Consider the following 25,574-nt stretch of genomic DNA (forward strand, 5'->3'; position numbering starts at 1 on the left):
CGCATCATCAGATCCTTCTGAAGACAAAAACAACTGGAATGTCTAAAGACAAAATACATGAAACAAATCATCACACTAACGTACTTTCCCAAAACCTCCACATTACATAACGTCTATAAATAAAGCTGGTCCTCACATAGACACAACCACAATTACGCACACACACACACACACACACACACAAAGATGCAAATGTGAGTCTTTTCTATTTATATAGATAAAAATGCTGAGCTTCGCCCTTTCTGCTCCACACACAAACTTTGAACAGTGTGCAACGTCTGCTCGTTGTGTACATGCAATGTAAAACACACACACACACACACACACAAACACTGAGCCACGTGTTGGCTTCACTGATTACTGTGTTGCGTTCAATGGCGCGTAAAGTGCTGCCGCCGCGAGTATTAGCCTGTTTATCAGAGTGTGTATTAACGTGCTGCAGCGTGGAGGCTGTGTGGGGAACAGTGTGTGTGTGTGTGTGTGTGTGTGATTGTGTCAGCGCGCTAGCAGGAGACCACAGGTGTGTTTGCGAGCTCCGCAGAGAGCCTTCTACCCCCCTTAACCCCCATGCCCCTACCCAGAGCATCCTGGGTAATATCGGCCCATGGAGCACCTGCGTCCCTCTCCCACAACACACACACACACACACACAGACACACACACACACACACCTCTAATGGCCCTGTATCAGCCTGCCATTCGGCTCTAATAGCCAGCTGTGTGAGCAGGAGTCCGGTGGACCGTGCCGACACTCAGTGATGCAGTTGTAATATTAGATGCGAGTTAACTCCAATTAGTTTTCATCACATCTTAAACACACAAATGAAAAACACACGTTAGCGGTAATTTCGATTTTGAGAAAGAGAACTTTAATCAGCATGGTTCCCTCCGACACCCTGGGTTCAAATTGAAATAAAGTCTCAGTTTGTGTCTGATGCAAACTTTGTTTTTGACGTGTTCACTCAGACCAGAGCAGTGTAGCACAGGGGCGGTTGGTGCGTGGAGCCCCCCCCCCCCCCCACATGGCAGCAGTTACATCGGGATCACTCAAATTGTTATCAGGGGCCCGGGCGAGCGAGAGAACGAGGCGCAGTTAGCACGACTCGTAAATGAATCGCTTTCTAATGATTCCCAGAGCGAAGAGGACAAATCGAAACAGATCTCTGCACGATTAGCAGCAGATCCAATTACTGTCTCCAGTGTGTAATGGATGTGAGTGAATCACACTGCACTGGGTGGGTTGGAAATGATCAACTTTATCAGGATTCTCCGGTAAATAGAAAGTTTAGTTTTCAAAAATTTGCATATTTTCCTACAGTGACATCTTTGAGCAGCGTTAATCATTTATTTATTTGTGTCTTATTATTGTCTTAGTGCTCTGGAGTCACTGTGTCTTTTCAATAAGGGTTTTAAAAAGACCCCCACCCATCTAATTGTACTCTGCACTTGGTGTTTGCATTTTAACAGCTGCTCTTTTTATATTCATATGTCTGTGGTTCGCTTGGTGAAGACTGTGAACTTTGCATTTGTTCTCTTTATGGTCTGTGTGGTTGGAGCTGAGGTGAGTGAGGACCAGGGATCAGCAGAGGAGTCACAAGGATTTACTTGAGGAGCATTTAGGGCCGGTTCACACCTGCTAATGAAATACGTCCTGAAGTGATCACTTGGGATCTGATCTCACTTCGAGGACGTTCTGTTTTCATCCCTGTTTGTTTCTTTAATAACAAGTACAAACGAGCACGCACACAACTTGTTGGAAGGATGTGATGTTGGTCAAAGAAGAACAGGTGTCACTTTAAGATTTTAAGACTTTTGGAATATTTTCTCTGGGAATAATTCAAGGATCTTGATGGAAAAAAGAATGACGCCCCTTCAGGAAACTGACATTTATGAGTGTTGAAACTTTGGAGCAGCTTGGTTGAAATAAAGGGGCGTTTATAGATTTATATGACTGACAGAATTCTGAATTTTGTCCCCCCCGTGACAAGTAAAACAGGAAACAGTAGAAGGTGTGACTTCATAGGTCGATCACTTCCTCTGGCTGCACATGTGAGACACAAGGTTACTGGCTTTCTGAAGATTTAAAAAACAAAATGGCAAAAAGGTCAAAGTCTCCACACAGAAAATATTTTGGAAAAGTTTTTATCAAATGTTCACGTCCTGAATCAAACAAACAATGGATCACCATCAAAGTGGAACAAATGAGACCCCCCCCCCCCTCATCCAGGACAGAGGTGATTGTCAAACTGAATCCTCCATTTTCATTCCCTCTTCCTTTGTGGCACAGAATACAACAGTGTGACAGTGGCTGCTTCCCACACACACCACCACAGATTCCCTCTTGCAGGTGGATTGTCAACATTTACATTATATTGTACAGGAAACTGTTGAAAAAAAAAAAAAAAGTAAGTTTTAAACGTAAACCGTGTAACATTGAGCTCAAACTTCTTCTCCTGTCACATTTACAAAGTCATATCAAACAGAATCATAGCAAAACTATGGAAACAACAATAATACTTTGACTTTAATAACACAAAGTTGGTAATAAATATGAAAGTGAGGAAGGGAAGGGACAGATTTCTCAGTAAAGGCTCAAGTGTCCCACTCAGCTCAGTTGATGTAGGAGCTGCTTAAAAGGACACAGACGATAAATTATATATTACTAAAAATATAAGTCAAACAGAAATACTTGTGGATGTTCTCGTGTTATTTTCCAGCATTTTCCAAAGTTCACAGACCTTCACATAAGTCTGTAAGATATGAGCCTTTAGTGATTCCACCACTAAAGGCTCATTTATACTTAGTTGGATTCGTAGTATTAATTGTTTCTAATATAAGACCAGTTTCAGAGGATTCTCCTGTTATACAGGACGTGCAGAAACAAATCAAAGTGTTTATGTCCCATTAAGGTGAAACTTTTACTTGAATGATCCTGAAACAGTCAGAGATTGAAGCACATACAGTGTTTATGGTTCCTGATGCAGTTCTCCTAGTGAGAAGATGTCTAATTCAGATGTTTCCTAATGGAGTCTGGTTGATATGGTGAATAATCTTCCTCTGTAAACAATAACCCTCTGTGTTCTCCCTGAACCTCTTCAAATAATAAAGAAATCAACTTTAACTTTGTCGCCCTTAAAGAAAAAAACTAATTATGGAAACTTCTCCTGCAGTAATCTGTATTAACCGTATCTTTAAGTCGTTTAAAGCTAAATACACAGTGTGCATTTAGTTATAGAGAGAGCTGCAGGAGAAGTGTATGAACTACAGAGGGCCTCTGAGATTTCAGTGTCACCATGTGTACTCTGGAAAATGTAGTGATGATCTAATGCTTTTTCCATCCTCACTGGAAAACTGAAAACAGAGGCGGAAACATGGCTTTTAAAAAGGATCCAGAAATACCATCGGCACACAGCATCTAGACTGGTGGAGTCTGAAGGTAGTGTTTGTACCTTGTGACCAGTTCCCAGTTCCCACAGTTGTTCAGATATTATCGAGCTCTGATTATCAGCTCAGGTAAACGTGACGGATGTGTGTGTTCACAGATTGTCTGTGTGTGTTCACAGATTGTCTGTGTGTGCTCTTCACAGTTGTGTCTCTGCTCGTCTCTCTGCTGTTATCTCTGCTGCTCTGCAGAGGGGGGGCTGTCCAGGCTGCTGTAAGGGGACAGGGAGGACGTCGCCGGACCCGAGGCTTTCCCATCGTCCCCTTCCTCCTTCTCCATCCCCACCTCTCTCTCCTCTCCTTTGTCTCCTCCCTCTGTTCTGAACACCTCCACTGATCCTCTCCCATCCTCACTGGACTCCTCAGAGGCAGAGAAGCCCTCCTCCCCTCGGCTCTCTCCCGCTCCGGCGCCTCCCTCGCTGGGACTCAAGCTGTCCCTGTCGTCCTCCTCGGGGACGGACTCCCGGGCCGGGTTGTGGTGCTTGACGTTGTAGCGCTGGTTCTGGAAGAACTTGACGATGGTGTGTTTGGGTAGGTCCAGCTGGGCGGACAGGGTGTGGATGGCCTCCTGGTCGGGGTAGAGGCCCACGTCACCGATGAAGCTCTGCAGGATCCCCAGGGCCTCCAGGGAGATGCGTGTCCGTGATCGGGCTTTCTTTAGTCCCCCGGGGCTCATCCCACGCTGGGACCCGTCTTCTGAGACGTGCAACACCGGCATGGGGACGGGCTGCGGGTCTTCATGGACAGGAGACAGGGATGTGAGGGGGGGAAGGGGCTGTCTGTGGAGTGCCTGTTAAAAAAATAAATCAAATAATCACGTCCAATTTCACTGATCACAATGGGAACAGTAGATTGATAAAAACAAATGAAAGGACAACTTACTATTTTTCTAGAGCTTTTACTCAAATGTCTTCATCTCCATGCAAATTCCAAAGGCTGATGAAGAGCATGCAGTCATGCAGAAAGCAGGCGAGGGACTTTAGCTCTAATGTTCGAGTGTCTGTCCAAATGATGCAACACTGACCGCTTTAAACCGGATTTGATTGGACGTATGGAAACAAAGCTCTACGACGGTGTTGTGATGAATTCGTGCAGAGATAGGGGCCGAACTCACGGCATCGAACATATACATCAAACAAAAAACAAATCATGCAAATGAGTTTGAAGTGGAAAATAAATATAAAGACACAGCAGCCATCTTTCTTTCTTCAACCGCTGTGTTTCGTAGCCATTGTGCCACAAACAGGAAAGTGTAAGGATCAAATATTGTATCTATTATCACATCATGTGACTTCTAAATATCATAACTGCAATATTAACAGTGTATGGTAATAAGTTACAGTGCATGATATACAATTAGTGTAGGCCATGTTTGTGTACATATCTCAGGAAAACATACATTGAGTACAACATATGTCTAATACACATTTAAAATGCTTTATATCATATATTTAAATATGTACTATGCATGTATTTGTAATTATTATATGAGGTATCCATACAATTATATACATATTCATATATATATATCCCCTTTTATAAACACTGCTCATTTCCAGACTTTTTTATAAGTGAACCAGCGCTCTCTCACTGCTCCTCTGCACTCTGAGAGAAAGGAAATGTCGAACATGCCCCCCCCCCCGATCCATCACACAGGCGACCACACTGCTCGAGCCTATTAACAGGGCGGGGCGGGCCAGCACACCCAAACACAGGAATCCAACACCATAAATCTGTGGCCCATCAAAATTAAAGGACCTAAATAAAGATAATGGCAATTCCTTTTTCTCTGCTTCAATAATTACAGGCTGTGTTCTGAATAATATTGAGGTTAGGCCCAGACGGCAGAGCATGATGGTCTGCGAGGGGAGGGTGGGATGGAGGAGTGTTTAACAGGAAATGTGTGGGCTGGTCATTTACCACTTCTATTTCCAATGACTTATGGGACACAAAGATGACAAAGAGGAGGCCGCTGAGAGGAGCAGGTGGTGGGACCAGTCAGAGGGAACTTCTCCGAGCGATCACACGCTGGTTCTCACATTTGTCTCGCTCGTGTAAAAACAGTTTTGATTTGCGTCCTTTGCTTGTACTGCGGTTGAGAGTGGTTGGGTATTTTTAGAAAAGTTGATCTTTGAGTTTTTGACTAAATAAACACAGATGTGCCCTGATGTTTTGCGAATACAAACTATGACAATGATCCGTGAAGACCATTTGTACTGGGAAGAAAAACCAGCCTGCTGGTAAATGCGACGCTCTCCTGTGTGTACCTGCTGGTCCGGGATGTGGAGGACGGTCTGGAGCCTCTCGCTGTGCTGCTGCCTCGACTCCTCCTCGTAGACCTGGTCCCGGTCGGTCGGCGATAAGGCCAGGAACCTCCGGATGGTGCACAGGTTCTCCCACAGCGTGCGGTTATCGGGGCTCGGGCTCTCCTTCCACCGGAGCAGCTCGCAGAGCCAACCCTGGAACCAGAGACTGGGGTCAGCCTGAGCAGCAAGTTCTACTAACTCACACCATGACAGAGCTTTTCTTGTTTCCAGGACCTTTGTCCATATGTCAACGTGAGGATATGGCACAACCATAAGGTCCCCAACCAGTAACCATTGGCATAGATGAGCTACCTTTAAAATAGACTCCCTGACCGTGGCTCAGTAGAAAGATCAGTTTGCATAGACATCCCTGGATTACTCAGATAACTTATCACTGCATGCTGCATTTCTAGTTACTGTAGTTCTACATTTGTCCATTTCTAGATCTGCTGTGTACTTCCACTAGAAGACTCGTGTGAGGGTCACTGGGAGTTTCGATTTTTGACCATTGAAATCTAATCAGTTCATCTTCAAGCCCAAGTCACAACTGGTCAACATTAGAACAAATTCCCTCAAGGTGTCCCTGAGAGATCAAGTTCAAAACGAATGAGGACGGATGGACAGACAACCAGAAGACATGTTGTCTCCGGGACCTTTGCTTGTTGACGGCGCGGAGGCAAAACAATCTTTCTATTTTGTACGACTGATTCCTCTTTTCTGAAAACAAGTTACCGCTTAATAAAAAAAATCATGACACTCGAAATTCTCTGGAAATTGTTCCTCGAGTATAAATAAAGACTGTTTCTTCATGTTTGGTAGAAACCAAAATTGCAAACACGTTGTTTCATGAAAAACAAGCGAAGCCGAATTGAGCCGGGAGTCAAAGATGTGTGAGCTCCACTCCAGTGAACTAGCATGTTGTGCTGAACCAGGTCAGTAATGATCTCCCTGAGGAGAACAGGCTGTGATTGGTCGGTGATTTAACTCCTCTACATGTTTGGTTTCTCATTATATGAAGATTTATCGGCTTGACTTTTTTAGTACAACACTTTCTGTTGAGTCCCTCTGAGCGGATGATTACTTCCAATTGTGAGGGAACTTTTTTTGTAGCAGATTTTTATGGGACAGATTTAATGTAACATGAAAGAGATTATGACCTATATGGTCTATAAAAACGTTTCAGCATCACAGCAGGAGCTCTGGTGGTTTATGAATCCATGTGGGCTGGGCTCCTCTGCAGGAGTGTGACAAAATACATTAGTGTCGCTGAACTCAACAAGTTTGTTTTGTTGTTATTTTCAGACTTTTTGTCATGGTTGCCAGATGCATGTTTTTCTATTGTGTCTCTGTTCTTGTAGACATGAGATCTGAACGACACATGTTGGGAATTTCTTGAGATTTTGCACAAACGTTAAGTTGGACTCAAGGATTAAGACATGTGGTTGTCAAATGTCAAAGATCAAAGTCACCGTGACCTTTATTTGCTATTTTGGGAATTTCTTCAATTTTGATGAGTTGTCACTTCAAAGATGAACTGATTCGATTTCAGTGGCCTAGTTTTCTGTAATTTTCTATTTCCTGTACTTTTTGACGTTATCTCTTATGATATGGCTGCCATGACAAATGCATTTCCCCAAATAAATACACTTAAAGTCATTTATCTTTTTGTAATCATAATAAACAGACTATTTCAAGGTCTGTGGTCATTTTGGGGGAAAAAAGTCATATCCTCTGGAAACTTCTATGATGATATTACATGACGTGGCAGTTTTTGTTGGTCTGGAACAAAGGAACGGCCCGACCCGAGTGTTTGCAGCTCGAACTGTAAGAGATGACTGGCAAACATGATTGTTTACAGCCAATTTTTAGATAAACATGCTTTTCAATTTGTACAGAATATGACAGGGCTGAAGAAAAGTTGTTCCTGGAGAGAGGAAGAAGATAAGAAAAACCAGGAGGAACAAGTCTGAGGGGAACAGTGAGAGTCTGTGTGTGTGTGAAGATTGGATTATATCTGCTAGGCTGACCCAGGATCTGCCACCAGCTGTTGTTTATGCGCAGCCTTCAGCCTGGAAATTAATGGTAATAATGTGATCATCCCTCCCATCATCTTGTCCCTCTCTTCCTCCTCCTCGCATCCTTCTGTTCCTCCCTCATCCCTCGCTCCATTTCCACATTCTATCATGTCAGCGACTCTCGCACACTTTCTCTCAAACTTCCTCTCTCCATGTTGGGAACACGTTGGCTGAGATTTGGTGGATAACGTTTCAAACTGGTTTGAAGACTTTCCCCCCCCCCCCCCACTTCAATGCACACCCTGCTTTGATCTCGCCCTCGATCATCCACGTTGTTTATGAGGATGGAGACATGATGGTATGCCACGGCGGGTAATCAGATACTCCGCACGCCCACACACGCAGTCACACACGTCCCTGTTACACCCTCATCAGCTCCTTCAAACATCATGGACTCAGCGAGGAGCTGTGTACATGTATGACAGGATGTTTGTGTGTGTGAACATTTAAAACACTATTTAACTTGTTATTAAGACCCTGTACAAATAAACAAATATATGAAATGTTGTGATGAAGATCAGGCTGAAACCTCCTCATCTTGAGTAGCTTTACTCTGACACTTTTCACCACATAATAGGACATCTCCTATGTAACTTAAGTTTTGAAAATCAAGACGTGCATCTTTTGAAAACAGACGTTTGGTTTTTACCGACCTGACTTTTATTGGCGGCCACCTTGGCGAACAGAGCCTGGGAGACCTTGGCCCTCTTCATCTCCTGCTGGATCTCGTCATAGATCCCAGACGAGATGTTCACCAGCGAGTCGAGCTTCAGCGGCAGCTCAGCGATGGACACGCTGCACTTTGACTACACACAGTTACACACAAGTGGTTTTAGATCCTGGTTAAATAAAACCAAAGTGGATAATATCGTATTCATTCCACATTGTTACGTCAAAACCATGTGTGTACCTGTGTGAGTCTGTGTGGGTTGCTGGTGGGGATGTGGTTGGTGGCGTGGGTGTGGTTGGTGTTGGTGCTCCTCTCTCTCTCCTCCTGGTAGATGCGGTCCCGCTCGCCCTCGGGCAGGTTGAGGAAGTTCTGCATGGCCTTCAGGTTGACGAGCAGCGACTGAGACGCAGAGCGAGGATCCTCCTCCTTACGAAGGATCTCCGACAGCAAGCCCTGCAGAGCGCACACACACAGACACACAGACACACAGACACACACACACACACACACACACAAACACACAGTTATGTTCTAAGTGATGCTCATCAGTGTGTTATCTCTGGTGAACGGTGACATCCTCTGAGTTCCGTTTACCTGTGTGCGGTTAAAGGCTACCCGAGCAAACACTGCTTGGGAGATGCTGGCCCTCTTCAGCTCATTCCTGACATGCTGGTAGATGTCCGGGGACACGTCGGCCCCTGAGCAGTTGAGTCCGGACTCAGTCCCGGCCCCGGGGCCCTTGCAGGCCCTCGGGATGGGCGGGTGGTTGAGAAACTGCTGGTTGACTCCCTGAGGGTGCTGGTGGGCCAGCAGGCGGCTGACGGCCAGCTGCTGGTTGATGAGGTGGGCCATGGCGAGCTGTTGACGGACGAGGTGGGGGGACATGAGGCCGCTGTGGCCCATGAGCGGTGGAGCTTGGGGACGCATCTGAGAACCGGGGTGGTGTTGACCGGCAGGATGGGGCAGACAGTGAGGCTGGGTGGGGGGCTGAGCTTCGCCATGGGCAGTATTGATGGGATGAGCTCCCGGGCCACTGGTGGTGCTCAAATGGGCGGAGGAGGGTAAGAGGGAGGGAGGACGCTGGCTGATGATGCTCAGGTCAAAATCCCTCTCCACTGCGTCAACACACACACACACACACAGATTGTTATTATTAGATTACAGAGGTTGTCTTTTACATATGAATAACGCAGAAGGGCTCAGATGCCTTCACACACAACAGAAACAATTAGACATGAAGTATCTATCCACTGCAGAAAAAAGATCTTTAATCTCGTCTTTCCAAAGAAACGTCATCAACACAGGGCTGGTAGGAAAATATAGTGAAAAAAAGTTGAAGGTACCTTTAATGTCCGACTTGTCCTGTGCTGACCACATCTTCTCAAAGTATTCACCTGAGAGGACACATGAGACTTGAGTTACTCCTTCAGAAATATGTGTAAAATCCCATTCTGTGCAAATATAATCACATATAGTTACACTCTCATTTGTTAGAGCTAAGATTTCCCTCTATGCCACAAATTCATATTTTTTACATGTTATTTTATCTGCTCCATTCAGACTTTTATTTCAAATTTTTTAACCTTTTATTAGATTTCTGGAAATCCTCTTGTGACAACAGGTGAGAACAAAATATTTGTCCAGTATTTTTAAACATGTAAATCTGTTTAAATGATTCCCAGACAGCCGCAAGGATTTGTTTTGCGGGTGCAGGTTTGCAGAAATGGAGCCTCGCGGCCGCCTGGGGGGTCCCGGGCCCTGGTTTGGGAACCACTGGCTTTAGAGAATCCCAATCGTTTGGTGAAGACGTCCGAGGGATGATCTTATCACCACAGCGTCTCTTTTCACAGAGTTCTGCAGATCGGTTTATCAAATAAGTGAAGAATGTTTCCTCTTCGTCGCTGCACTGAACTCAGGCGTCTCTGTTCTGGATTTTAACGGCCTCCTCGCTCTTCCCCACATAAATCTGCTTCCTATTAAGCTTCTACTGGGTTTGGTTGAGAGTCACATTTTCGGTTATTAAGGGAATAAAAGTTGGAGTGAGGTTTGGCAGGGCTTCAGATTTTTACCTTCCCTGAGTGTGTGTGTGTGTGTGTGGAGTAAGTGTAAGACGAGCTCTTATTCCTGGGTTGTGTGTGTGTGTGTGTGTGTGTGTGTGTGTGTGTGTGTTGGGGGTGGCTGCTGCTGTTTTCCATTAGGAGTTGAGAGCATTTAGTTTTGTCATGTGTATTAAGGGTGACATTAATGTGAACCATGTGACAGCTCCTTCCTACTGAGAGCTGTCACCGGCAGACATCTCATGCTGCAGATTGGACACATACAGGCTGACGGGGGGGGGCGACAGAAGAATGGAAAAACTTTGTTTGCGTTTGAAACGACAAAATCAGAAAAACAAAAGGCAGCGAGGCAGGTGAGCCATATTAACCCGAGTTGTGATTAGCACTCGGTGACGGTTTGAAAAGAGCTGTGACAGTCTCTGGGTTGTTAAAGCAACATGAGGCAAAGCCAGTGTCAGGAGCAGGACGCTTACTGAACACCACAAACCTACACACTGAAAAAAGACCCAGTGTGTTGACACGTGCACACAAAGAATCATATTACTGTGAGAAGTCGTGATCGGATATAAACCAAAACCTAAGAGACAATAGACTTTATAGATTTATGCTCAGCTGAGGTCAAGTTTAAGTTTGGTTCCTAGGGCCTCTGTCGTAGGAACCTAAACTTAACCAGGTATTTAATCTCCCGTTCTTTTTATTTATTAAAAGCACCAGATCTTTTGATCACGGGAGTTACCTTTGATGCGTTTGAACTTCTTATACCAGCGTCCGAACTCCTGGCACTTGGAGGTGGAGACGTTGGCGTAGTAGGAACTGTTCACGATCGCTGAGATCATACTCTGACGGAGAGAGAGAGAGAGAGACAGATAGGAGAGAGTGAGGATTGAGAAGAACCTGAAGAGGATCTGGAGCTGGAGATGTGCTGCAGTGTTGGAAGTGGCTCCTCTGCCCGTTTCCCAGCATGCCCTGTGGTCACTTGTTCAGGAGACGCACAAACCAAGTGAGCATCGAACGCTCCACATGGGAAACGCAGAGGATTAAAACTCACATGAGTCAGAGTGAGAACACACAACCACCCACACGCTTCCCCTAATCACTAATTACATCATGACTAAATCCTGAGCATAAATCACACGTCCAAATGACACACTCTCTGCTCTAATGACTGCAGGGTGTGTGTCAGAGGGGTAATTGAGGTGTGTGTATTTGCGTCCTTTCCCATGGGAGGGTATCAATATTTGTGTGTGTGTGTGTGTGTGTGTGTGTGTGTGTGTGTGTGTGTGTGAGAGAGAGAGAGAAAGATTACACATTGCAAATGTGTGGGTAACTGATGATGAAACCACATATGTTTATAGAAAAGCTGTGTGTGTGTGTGTGTGTGTGTGTGTGTGTGTGTGTGTGTGTGTGTGTGTGTTTGCAACAGAATACACACACCTAACTATTTAGCTTCAGGAAAGGAAAACCATCTCTCTCCTTTTGCACTTATGGAATAATACAAATAAAGTAATAAGCAATAATCATATCCAGGATATTCTCAAGTCAATAATCAAAATCAATTAACTGATTGACAGAATATAAACACACAACTTCTGATTTCACCTCATTTCTCTGATGTGATGCTGCTTCTCAAATACAATCAATATAAAAAATATTATTTGACTGTTTGAAATAAGCATTTATTATTTGCATTTGATGGACTAAGAACCTGCTTCGAAAATAAACCCAAATTAAATTATATATATTATAAATGAACGACAGGTGCACTTTGTTAGAACAGGAGATCTCAACAAACCAGGTCAAATCAGGCTTTAAAAAGGCTTTTCTATAAAAAATACATATTGTGCATATTGATTATAAACATATAAAGTTCTGTCAGGTCTAATCTGCAGAGGCAAGGTTCTCCAGAGCCTCAGGGCCCTGATGGAAGAAGCCTGCTCACCTCCAGTCACCAGCACTAACTTAGGAATTACTAGTAAGTGTTGCTGGAAGATATCAGATTACCTCTCAGAGCAGGAGGTGGAAGCAGCTCTGTAATATAACTGGAGGTCAGACCGTGCAGAGGCTCATCACTGCAGGTGAAACCCAGTCTGACCAGTGGACAGGAGCTAGAAGACACCCTGAGCTGTTTCCATGATCTGTGCCGTAGTGCCAGTGAGCAGTTACCTGGGAGAGGGGGCACTCCTTGGCCAGAGCGCTCTGGTTGCTCTCTCTGAGCAGCTCTTTGAGGGCGTTCCTCACCGTGGCGTGGGTCCACTGCTCCGAGGGCAGCTCCTCCAGTCGGGCAAAGCTGCACAGAGGAAAAGATCGTTTATTTAATAGAGTCAAAATCTTTTTAATGAATCCTCATATTACTCTACACACACACAGACACACACACACACAGCTGACCTGTGCAGGAGGATCCTCAGTGTGACCATGTGGTAAACATCCAGCAGCATGTCGGCCACTGTTGCCTCTGGTGCGTCTGTTAGATAGTGGATGGGCATCGGCTTCCACCGGCCCACTTTAATGATGCCTGGAGAACACACACACACACACATACAGACACACAATTAAAACAAGTTATCAATGTATATCGGGTGCTGTGGGGAGCGTCTGTGAAACTCTCCTGATCTTGGAGCTCGGGCTGAACATTCCCTTGGCCTTGATACGACCGTGACTACAAGTGCAAATCCAAACAAGCTTAATCGCGTTAGGACCTGCTAAATGAAACCCAGACGCTGCCTGGCCCTGGCCTGCCTGGCAGCCTGCGTCCTGTGTGTGTGTGTGTGTGTGTGTGTGTGTGTGTGTGTGTGTGTGTTCGTGATGGGGGTGATATGGTGATAGGGGCACAAGAACAAAGGCTCGCTCTCTTTGGACTCTCCGGCTGATTAATCAGAGGAGAAATGTAGAATCGGCTCATGGTGGAAGATGAGAGCGGGTTGGGGATGACTCGGCGGTTTGATGTCCGCGCGCTGAATAAACACTGTGACGTTTCCTCCTGCAGCTGCCTTTGCTTTCAAAATGATGGTTTTCTTTTCTTTTTCTCATGTCATCAACTTGTTATCGACGTCTTAAACTCTTCCTGCCCTGAAATGCATTAATGAACTTTTTTCTGAGTGGAGTTTGCTTGTTGTCCTCGTGTCCAAAGACATCGATCGAGGACAGATTGATCAGGGACTGTAAATGGACCCTAAGGTGTGAATGTGAGAAATCATATAACTGCATGTTTTTGGATGGTGGGAGGAAGCTGGTTTATCTCACAAATAAACAGTTCAGCTCTTTGAATTGGAACTGAAATAAGTCAAACTGGTGACAAACAACTGATCTCATTAGAGCTTTGGAGGAGACAGGAGACATTTGCCAGCGCCAGGCAAACTGTCAAGGTGAAGTAAGAATATAACTGACACGGCTCTACAGGGATTTTTCTAAATTAACTTTAGAAATTGACATTTTTCTTAGATTTCTCGTACTAAATGCAACCGGAGCTCCTGTTTGGATATTAAACAATTGTTTCATGTTCAGTTTAAGTGATTGCAGGGAGAGATTCAGGAGATTCACAGGTGTCGTCAGGTGCTATAAACTGTGGTTGTGTATTAAAAAATGCTTAGAATCATTTGTTTAAGAGATAAAACTCAGTGTGTTTACTGAAAAGGATCTGGTTGGTTTCTTGGATCCACTTTACAAACCTTCCAACGCAGTAAATGGTTATTTTTAAGTGACTGTTTCCCTAAACATGGCCTTAAATTACAATTTCTTATATATTTTTGAAGCTCAGCGAGTCTCAGCAACCATACACACCAAATAAGAAAAGCCTTCTTTTTAATTAGCCTTAATGTGCGAGTTAATTGAAGAAGAAAAAAAAAAAATCCCCCTGTGCCAGTTAAGAGCTTAAAAATACTCGTCCAGCCAGAGTTATGAGATGCAATTCAAATCGAGGAAGAAAATAGCCGAGACTCTGTATAATTTTGGTTGTGACCACACTGGGGGAAAAAATGCACGACTCCAGCCAAAAAATATTTATTTGAAAAGAAAAGGCTTATTTCTCAGAACAAAACCTAGCTATTTGGGAGAGGCGGGGGGGGCGGGGGGGGGCGGGGGGGTCGCAGGGCGTCGGCCACTCGGTTACAGCGCCCTGTGTTTATGGGGACACCAGGAATGTCAAACTGCCCTTCTCTGTATATGTGTGTGTGTGTGTGTGTGTGTTTGTGTGTGTGTGTGTGTGTGTGTGTGTGTGTGTAGGCGGCTGTTTGGTGGTTGACTGGATGTTGTCTTCCCTCTTGTTTGGATCTCAAAATGATGAGAAAAAGAGTTTTGGTGTCGGCCTGAGATGCACGGATACAAAACTCTGGGTTTAGTCTCCATGCTGCCCAGGTGAGTGATAGTGAATCTGCAGATAGATGTTGGCTCATCTTTAAAATACCTTTCCCTGGTATCACCTAAACTCTGGAGAACCCATTGAACCCACGTGGCAAAGCCCAACAGAATAACTAGGAGATGGAATTCAAATCTCATATTTCCGGATTTGGATATATACACATTACTCACCACGTGCCTGTACGGCCGAGCTGTTGGAGTATCCGAGGGCCACTAGTGCCGTCTCCACCAGCTGCGTGAACAGGACGTCTTTACGAACCAACACGAACTCGGCGTGGCGGTCACTGCGTCCCTCGCCGTCACCGGCCAATCCCGTCTCTGCGTGCTCGACCACGCAGTACACCGGGATCATCAAACCTGGAAGAGAAGAACAGGTTTATAGAGACGCACGGGAGAAGAAGACTCAGCTGCATTGGGTCTCTGCTGTTTCCAGGTCTGTGTTGTGGGCAGGAAGTCAGGTGGTTCATGTTACACTGTGAGGTCGTGACACTATAAGTTTAAATAAAGTCAAATAACTTTATTTGTAGATGGACTGCATGAAGTTGGAGTTACCTCCCTGTCGTTGTATGCCTCCGCCAACCAGTGCAGATCTGTTATACACTTTCCAGTCACTGTGACCTTTGACCCTTCACCATGTAAATCTAATGAGTTCCTCTTTGAGTCCAAGTGAACTTAATTCTCTAAAGACAGACGTGACGAATCATGTTCAAGAGGTTGGAGAGGAACTTTTCTGGAGGAATCTTTAAGTTTCCTTTCTGTCATTTATGTTTTCATGCTGAGAACAGATTCTCCGTGTCAGGGATTTCTACAGGAACCGAGTTTTAACCGACGCAGTGTCAGTGTAGCTGCGTTGCGGTTTAAGAAGACTGGTTAAACTGGGCCGCCGCCAGTGTGAGATTTGTACAACTGTATTTGTGTTTTCACCACACATTAAAACCCACAAGGAATAAGCCTTGTATCCAGAACCGCTCTTAAAGCGCTGCTGGATATAATATCTATATCATCTCGTACTGGGGAGGGAACTCCGGCGGTGGAACTGGATCCCATCAAGACGCTGGTGTAGACGAGACTTGTTGGGAAAGTACCAAGAGCTCCTCAACGCCCGGACCCTTCACACCCACCCAGTCAGTCCCTGCCGGGTCCCACAGGAACTGCTAATTATCAAACCATCAATCCTGCTTAGTGTCACATCAGCTGGAGCCAAACCACAGCAGCACCAGACCCAGGATCAGCTCAGTGGAAGGGCGGAGGCAGGCTGCTCAGCACAGTGTGTGTGTTTGTGTGTGTGTGTGTGTGTGTGTGTTTGTGTTCTATTACAATGTTTGTGTGATGATGCATGATGATGTTTTCAACTGCATGAGAGAATAATGGGCATTTGTGCATGAGTGTTTCCTATGTTGGGTATTTAAGACTCTGCATGCCATACCCACACAGTGTGTGTGTTACCTGTGTGCAGGGGGGTTGTGTATTAACAAGTTACATTCACTGCAGTGTGTGCACGCTAAAAATAACCATGTTGTCATTTGAGATTTGAGGTTTAAAGACTTTAAATCAGGAGGGACATCGGGATCCTAAAGTCGACTTTACAAAGAGGAAGTGAAAACAGTGTTTCGCGCTTATACGTCACTTCCTGTCTTCTGCTGCTCCACCTAGACGCCCCCCCCCCCCAGCTCATCATTCCAAACATTCTCTGCTGCTTGTCTCTTAAAACAGAGGATTTCTGATAAATATTCCTCAGGCTGTTAATTACAGTCTCACCTTGTGCTCTGGGAAACTCTGGGTATGTATTTTTTGAACAGACATAAATGAAGAACAGATTGAAAGCTCTCAGAGGCTTCTGGGATAACGTGTGAAAAAAAATGTAAAAAGAAAGAGTAACAGTCATGTGTCAAAATGGACGAACATCTGACGAACATTTTCAATATCTAACTGAATCCAGGCCTCTGAACATTCAGGTTTTGCTCTTCCACTTAACTCTATACTTTTATATATATATATAAAAGGCGGGTAAACCTTCTGAAATAGGCGTTTGAATCCCTTCCTATTATAGATTTTACTCCTCTTTATGTTTTCCCCAGTGAATCTTGTTCCCAGAATGTAAAACAATAAGTACATAAATGTTCATGGCTCAAAATGTGTCCGAGAGGTGCAGCGTCGGTTCTGCCAAAGCTTCTGTCTCCGTCGATCGGAGCCGATAAAACCCAGAGTTTACAGAACAGACATCTGACTCGTGAGTAAACACTGATTGTATCCATTCCCACTGCGACAAGAGCCAGATGTTACTGGGTGTTGGTGGATGTTTTGACCAGCGAAGGGCTTAATAAGGTTGAATTAAATATCTAATGTCTTAATATGGACTCCAGATTTAGTTAAATACTGGATAAAGCCGGCGTGAGTCTCTGTGTCCCTGCAGCTCGTCTCCATGCCTCACCTCCCAGGGGTCTCAGCGGCGTGCCGTTCTGCCGGCCTTGTGGGTTCGCTGGGCTGCCGTTGACCTCCAGGCGGCTCAGCTTGCACGGCGGGGGGCCGCTGGAGGCCGGGCTCTCCCCCCGCTCCTCCGGGCTGGCCCTGTCCTGGAGGACGGGGTTCTCCGTGCCCCCTCCACGCTGCTCCATCCCAACGAAGGCTTCAGGTGGAGCGCCCAGCACAGAGTGTGGAGCTGGAGGGGAACAGAGGAACACGCTTTAACAAGGAGCTGACGTGATCTATAAGATTTAATACATGAGGCGATCAATTCTACTTTATTATTTTAGATTTTGTACCATATGGTTTTACGCAATCATTCCTCATAACGTAAATCATTTTAGAACTTTGAGAGATGTTTTTAAATTAAAACAGAAATGAGGAGATAAAAGTGGAGTTGACCTAAAACCATCAAAGTTGGTCGCAGTTAAGTTTTTGTTGTTAAATACTAACATGAGCAGGAATGGAACTGTTTAAGTCTGTAAATTACTGAAAAACAAGAAGATGATGATGTGTCTTTTATTCAAGGTTTTAGTTGGAGAGCAGAAAGAATGAGTTACTGTACGAGTACACATCTCCCTTTGGAGAACTCCACTCGAGTTGATCTACAAGCTGGAGATCGACCATCTTTGTTTGGAGTCATTACACACTGTTGCTATTCTGTTTCATTTTTCTCCTCGATCCGAAACCCAAGTCTTTGTCACAAGAGAGGAGCGGGTGAACCACAACAGAGGGTCGGACTCATCTGGAACCGATCGCAGGTCAACAAGTGGCTTTCACTGGCAGACCAAATACAGACGAGTGGATTATCCAGTGTTTGGAGGCAGAAGCAAACAACGCATGACGATGACAGACGTGAAGGTGTGGGAAGAGAACTGCAGGGAACACAACTATTGAGTAAGAACGGTTTGATGATGATGAACTGATCATTTTCACTTGAAGCCCAAGAACCTTCAAGACGTGTGTTTAATGTCTGTCCCCTCTGGACCCCTCTGGACCCCTCTGGACCCCTCTGGACCCCTCTGGATCCCTCTGGATCCCTCTGGATCTCTCAGGTCCCTGGGCACTGGCCTTGGACTTGTTCCTTGGGCGACCACACAGAATTCTGGGGATTTGGACTCCAGTGTTCATGGTCCTGGCCTCTGGAACGGTGGAACTTAAAATCGACCCTTTTAGTTTAGCATTCTTTTAATCCCTTTTATTTAATCTACAAGCTACATTTCACTATTTTCTATTTGATGTATTTATGTTATCGTTCATTAAATTGCTTTATTGTTGGGTTTTGACATATATAAACTAAATTAATCAAGTCTGGGTTGATTCCTCAGTACAAAGTTACAATTATTATACATCCACATGTGGTTAGGTCATAAATATCAAATATTTCTTCTAGATATAAAGTTTTTTGTGATAAAGGTGATATAAGGGTCAGCTCTTAAACAAAGACACCAGCACATGCAGCTACATGATACAGTGATTAATCATCTCACTTCCATGGTGAAGCCTGTGGTGTGAGTGGGATGCTGCTGTCGTGGACCAATCGTGATGACGGGGGGTGAAGAGAGGGACATGATCCAAGCTTTTGTCCAAACAACACAAAAGGACGTGACTTTGAACATGACTGACGACCAGGAGACGACAGACATGACCGCACAAAAGCCAAAAGTTACAATATTACCTGGAATTTCATAACACTGTGACATGACGGGACATGACGGGACACAACGCAACAACCAACACAACCGGACAACAGTAAGACAGATAAATGTGTTTCTTTTGTGTTATATAAATAAAAGATTGAACTTGTTACTTGTTGAGCTTTGAGGTCGTTGTGAAAAAACGATAAATTCTCTTTGCTTTGTTGTACTGTCAAAGAACTTTAGTTTAAAACAACATTTGTTTTGCATTCAAAAGTCAGCGAAGCGTGGAAAGAATAGAAATGTGCATGAACAGTGGAGATCTGCAGCATCACGCGCTGCTTCATAAACTCTGCACCATTTCTCTGGAAAAGCTCGCTCTGCTTTGTGTTGTCGTGCTTCACACACAAACTGTGCGGTTTCCTCTGGTATGACTGTAAATCCACACAGACACACAAATCTGAACCCGAAAGCGACACATGATAATAATAAAAACACACACACACACGCAAAATTAATTGCTGCCAATAAAAAAATAAATAATAAAAAAGCCAGTCCAACACAAACACGGAAAAAAATAAGTAAATAAGTTGCAGCGTGGAGCCGAAAGTTTCTCTCTTAAACTTACGTAACTGAGCTTGAATTTCAAACTTTGCCTCCGAGGCTCCATCGATACTGAACAGTGACAAGTTAGTGGAACCTCACATTTGGAAATATATCAGAGACTAGAGGGGGGTTTAGCGTAGCTTAGCACAAACACTGGAAGCAAAGGGGGGCTGTAGCCTCAGTAAAGTGGAACCAGTCTGTCCTGACTGGGTTGGACACAGACATTTCTAATTTCCTTTCCTCGAGACGTGTCGCAATTTCTAATTTGAAAAGATTAATTAAATCAACTGACACAACTGTGAAGCCAACACAAAGCTACTAGATGCTGGTTCCATGAAACTGGGTCTGACCACACACTGGTCCTGATCACAGAGTCAGATCAGTAAACATGTTCATAACGACTTTACGGTCTCATTCTCTAGTTTCAGGTCTGGGGACATGGCTGTAAAAGACGTCCCTGTCCGTCCTTCTGTCCCACTGGACCCAGCTGCCTGTCCCACACGCGTCTTTTCTAATTTCCTTATCAATCTATTATTATGGAAGATTGAATCAATACTGAGTTTTCTCCAGTCCACTAAAAAACCCACAAGCCCCTGAGGCGATTTCCTCTTTCCCCTGGTGGAAATCAGTTTCTCCCTCGGGGGAGGAAAATAACTAAACGCTTGATTTTCTCAAATCAACACACAACAAACGAGGCAACGATGCCAATGACACAACACGGTTTTGTCACACATTTTAACACAACACGAATCCTTAACATAGAGAGCTCCTCTCTCTCTCTCTGGTTCCATCTATAAGTGCTCGCCCTGTTTTCAATAAACACATTTTTAGAATATTTGGGCAATGGTTAATAATCAGCCCCCGTCCCTCCTTCATAATCTCTAACCAGATATTTAAATCATTAATGAGGAGACACAAAAATGTGGCGAGGGAATAAAAAAGATGATTGTGGTGTTTGAGGGAAACAGAAGATTCTGTGCATGTTCAGATAAACTTTGAATACAGGAAAGTTTTGCTTTTATCTGAAGAAGTTTGTTTTATTTTCGCGTTATTTAGGTGTTTATTTAATGATGCGGAAAAGATGTGCATCTTTGTAATGTATTTAATTTTTTACAGTAAAAAATAAATCTGTCAAGTCTCTAATTGTGTCCTCTACTGAATGTCAGGAACGAAATAACACAAATTAAACAGCGAAGATGTTCCGTCTACGATCATGATGATACAAGCAAGAACCACTTTAGTTAAATTTAATCAAAATGAGTTGATCGACAAATTGCTTCATTTCCTACACGTGAGCCATCATGAGGATGTAATGTCTGTGGGTCACAGTCAGGTCAACAAATAAAGTTATTTCTCCTATTTTATTATGTCTGAGTCTGGAAAATGAAAAACTGTCCAGGATTCAGGAGAATAATGGTTTTAAAAAGCTGGATTGTCAATATTTCACATCAGTAATTCGGTGGAAGGAGGTGTTTGCTGCACTTGGGCCTCGGTTTATTAAAAGTGTCTGTTGCTCACACACACACACACACACACACACACACACACACACACACACACACACACACACACACACACACACACACACACACACACACACACACACACACACACACACACACACACACACACACACACACACACACACACACACACACACTCTAACCACTTCAAGCAGCACACTCCCAGCGACAGACTCCTGTTCACTTTACCAGCACACATGGAGGCCAAATGTACAGTCGCTCCCAGTAGCCTCCCACTGAGGAATCGCACAGAAACGCACAGACAACTGCAGGCGGCTGCAAATTAATTTAGGCAGGGTCTAATTTAGGGGGGGGGGTCTCTTGAATCGCTTAAGAGTGCTTAAGTATAATTGGGTTTACTGTGGATCCTCTCCGTGTGGGGTCACTCGAGTGGGGGGGGTTGATGACACCCGAGTGCCCTTGAGAGATTCCAGGGAATCCCACCCATAATCAGGAGAGGAGCTGAAGGCTGGTTGGGTAAAGAAATGGTGGTTCAATGGGTCGATGAGTGGGTGAAGCAGGTGAAACGTCCGATTGGTTGAAGGATCGACTGATGTGGTCGTGAAGCCGAAACCAAAACTTCCTACTTTACTACGAGAGCCCAAACTAAATGGCTAACATCAGGGTAAACCCAGTAACACCTCCCAACAGATAGATAGTGATGGAATACAAACTGATTAGATCCCAGACGCTGAAACAAATTCTGACTTCAATAGAAACATTTTCACTCCAATAATTAATAAAACATGCATTCCCTCACAGCTCAGAGTAAAAGGATCTTAAGTTATTTACGACATTTTAAACTGTTTACTTGACCATATAGAGGAAACCAAAATAAACGCATAGGGCCACTCAGCAATATTAAGCATAAAATGTTAAATATCTATCATCATATCAGATTTTCAAAGTAACAAAATCATTCTTTTAGAAGCTAATAAAACTGTAAAAATGTTTTGTAGTTTTTTCCCCCCACTGTAAAATAAGTACATTTAATTCAAACCACACAGAATGTACGAGTAAAATTAATTACTGACGCTTATCAATATTTATTTGTCATCGTATATTTAGCTACAACAAAGCCACATCAGGGTCATAGAGGTCATTCCTCTGTTGTTGTTGTGCCACATCACATTAAGCTTTAACACAACATCATGAAGTCACATTTTGTTCCTGAAAGTCTTACATCATTTAATTTGTATGGCTGGAACATCTTAAATTATGAAACTTGTTTTCACAGACGTTGCTCCTTCAGCTTCTGGCAACGAACTCCATTCAAATCCATGTAAAAACTATTATTTATCATTCATTGTTATTAATGCCGAGCAAATACACTCACAGATTAAATACTGGCAATATTTTGAGGATATTCGAGTAAATTCTGGAGACATGAATCCATGATAACTTACTTTATTGTGGCTGAAAGTGAACTGTTACAGCTGGATCCCTGCTGACAGTGATGTTAGCAGCGCGGCCTGTTCACCTGACAAACACAGGTGCAGCTAACATGATTAAATAATGGCTCAGTCACCCATTGTTAACGCTCAATGGGTCAGTAAATCAAACGCACCCTGGCTCATTATTAATGTAATAGCTGCAGCTGTGTTTGACCAATGAGCCGCCTGTGGAAAGGATCCGTTTAACTGCAGGTTATTAAACACGGTGGGCGGGTTACGTCCCTTTAAAGAAGGCCAATGTTAAATTGAAGGTATTTTGAATTGAGTTTGGCGTGAGTGACTTGCAGTGGGAGCAGGGATCCACCGAACTCCTTCATTCTCTGGACCACTTCTCTCCATGAGCATGTAAACACAGCCTGAGGCGAGAAACACACGCTACAGGAAGTTCTCCTCAAAGTCCAGAACACACAGTAATCAAAAGTGAATATGAAGAACCTCCAAACAGTCAACTGCTCACTTTTCATTTATTCTGTTGTTTTATTTTGATGTTTTAAACAAGAAGAAATAGAAAATAATGGATATGTATTTGTTTCACTTATTATATTGTAGGAATTTTAAATTGGGTCTGGCCTGAATAAAGTTAAACTCAACCAAACTCCATTCGTTTTTTGCCTAATTTAATAATAAAAATAAACTGTATTTCTACAGCACTTAACAAACCAAACAGCAGCTTCTACAGTTAAACAAGCAACACCTGCCACAAGACGTTTTTCTAAAAGTCAAAAACAAACACTAATCAAAATTAAATATTCATAAGTAACTATAAAAGATCTCCAAAGATTCAATTACTAATTTTCTATGTTTATTCCATGTTTGTTTCTATATATTTATAGCTTTAATCAACACAATATTTTTAGTTGTCCTCAAAATAGTTGTCATTAACAGTATGTTTCTGTGTTTGGAGACAGATTTAAAAGCTTTGGTGAGAAAATTGGATTTTTATTTGAAGTTACAGGTTAAAAGCTGTGAAGAAGAAAAGATGAGACAGATTTGTCACGAGCAAAAAGCATGAAGCTGTCAAGTGCATGAGGATGAGCGCGACCAAACTGATATCCATTTAAAAATATATAAAATTGATATATTACAATATTAAAGTTTGAATCACGATAGATTTTTTTGATAAACGACCTTAATTAAGTCAATTAATCATCAAGTTCAATTTCAAAAACCAAAACAATCGACAATTAAAACTACGTTTCACATCACACTTAATAAAGAGAGGCTGGAAATGACTAAAAAGTATATTTTTTATGAACACGATTACATCTGGTTATGGTTATTTTAAATTGTATAATAAAACCAACCAGTTTAAATCAAGTAAAGCTACTATTTTTATTTATCGAATGCTATCGTGAGATATTTTATAGCTATAATCAAAACTCATTGTCAGACACGTGTGGATATTTGTTCTTTTTACCTTTTTCTTTTACATTTTAACTCATTTATTTTAACATTTTATCAATGTTTCCCAAGTTTTAAATCCTCCGATCAACTTTGAAGTAAACGCTCACTCACTTTTCAGGACGTCGCTGAACTTGCTGGGGAATAAACTCCATCCATTGGCGAAAACGAGGGAATCCAGCCTGAGAGAATAAGGGTTTTCCAACGTGTCCCTTCGTAGAACAGGACAACAAAGTAATGAAAGCACAGGCCAGGCGAGGAGAGCAGGCAGGGGAGCTGTCAAGACGAGGAGAGATGAGGAGGGACTGCTGCTGCCTGCTGAGTAAAGAGCAGTAAAATGACACATGTAGGGAGGGAGGGAGGAAGAGGGAGGAAGAGGGAGGAGGTAGATGGGCTTTGGGAGGGAAACCTGGAGACAGAATGACACACGTTAAGTTATAATTTATTCAAACAATCCCAGATATGAAGCCCTCAGGTAAAAAGAACGTGGGGAAAAAAGAGCTTCCATCTTTTTTCTGGAAAGACAAATGAATAATGTGATGACAAATTTAGAAAAAGGGAGAATTGATGTCCCAGATGCTGTGAGGAGGACGAGAAGACAGAGGTTAGGAGAAGGTGATCGATGATCATCGTGTTAAAAGAAGATTGAGATAAATGTGATAGAACAGGAAGTGAAGGAACAACTATGCTGAAGAGAAACGTTCAAAGGTGAATATGATTTTCAAAAATGGGACATAAGTGAGAAGCTCTTTGTCTGCCGCCTAGTGGTGAAAATGAAAACAACAACCTCAAGTTAAAGGACTGAACCTGAAAAGTATTTGGCTTTTGGGAATTTTTGTGAACATTCCAGGCCAAACCTCCCCCGTGCGTGTGAATACTTCCTGCTTCACTACGACTGCTAACCATGACCCACAATGTGGCATTGTCACGTTGATATGAAACGTTACACCCGGGTGGGGAGGAGTGAGGCAGAGGAATCTCCACCCGGGGCCAGATGGGAACAGGCCCCTCCAGCGCACGGCTTTGCAGCCACAAATAAACACATGATTTTCTTTACTGTGAGTCAAAAAGGACAATAACTTAATTTTTACATTATTTATTCTCTCCTCCTTCTGTGGAAACAAGTGTGTGCCTATAACTTAACACACACCTTTCTTCAATAACTAATGGAGGTTCATAAAAGTGTTTAACTCCACTTCATTGGATAAGTGTTTTACTGCTTTTAAAGTTTGGACTTTGCAGTTAGACCTTAGATCAGCCTTCATTCCATTAGTTACATGTCTTACGTTTTTAAATCTTGATTATCAAATGGCTGAGAGATAAGGAAATATATATAAGTATGTATCATAAGTTTATTTTGCCCATAGAAGCAAAACTGATTGACTGAAATGAGTTTATCAGAAGCTTGTTGGTCTTTTTAATGTAAAGTTTATATTTTGTTTTTTTGTAATGTTCTTTTCAGTGTTTTATGAGCAGAAGATTAATAAAAAAATGCTTTAAAAGAGCATTTTTTTCAATCAAAGTTTGTTGTGTCCAAGGAGGTTATTTACTTCATATACTTTCTCTCCATCCATCACTTACTGTA

The 25,574-nt window shown here is 43.3% G+C and overlaps 1 protein-coding gene across 1 annotated transcript; it reads right to left on the reverse strand.

Moving 5' to 3' along the window:
* Positions 1-2,126: 2,126 nt before the first annotated feature.
* On the reverse strand, positions 2,127-24,285 carry LOC128430994 (DNA-binding protein SATB2). The gene is made up of 12 exons (XM_053417170.1): positions 24,104-24,285; positions 17,337-17,564; positions 15,077-15,262; positions 12,938-13,064; positions 12,713-12,836; positions 11,286-11,388; positions 9,836-9,886; positions 9,087-9,607; positions 8,733-8,945; positions 8,476-8,628; positions 5,709-5,900; positions 2,127-4,231 (listed from the first exon to the last, which is right to left on the reverse strand). Exons 2-12 carry the CDS (start codon positions 17,518-17,520, stop codon positions 3,614-3,616), a joined length of 2,472 nt encoding a protein of 823 aa, XP_053273145.1. The 5' UTR covers positions 17,521-17,564; positions 24,104-24,285; the 3' UTR covers positions 2,127-3,613.
* Between the last annotated feature and the right edge of the window lie 1,289 nt (positions 24,286-25,574).

The sequence above is a fragment of the Pleuronectes platessa genome, chromosome 24, assembly GCF_947347685.1.
Source record: "Pleuronectes platessa chromosome 24, fPlePla1.1, whole genome shotgun sequence".
Lineage (NCBI taxonomy): Eukaryota > Metazoa > Chordata > Actinopteri > Pleuronectiformes > Pleuronectidae > Pleuronectes > Pleuronectes platessa.

Coding starts and splice junctions, on each gene's coding strand:
- LOC128430994 (XM_053417170.1), bottom strand. CDS start 17,520: ATGGAGCAGCGTGGAGGGGGCACGGAGAACCCCGTCCTCCAGGACAGG. Junction 11,389..12,712: donor AGGAGTGCCCCCTCTCCCAG/GTAACTGCTCAC, acceptor TCTCTCCGTCAG/AGTATGATCTCAGCGATCGT. Junction 9,887..11,285: donor GAAGTTCAAACGCATCAAAG/GTAACTCCCGTG, acceptor GTGTCCTCTCAG/GTGAATACTTTGAGAAGATG.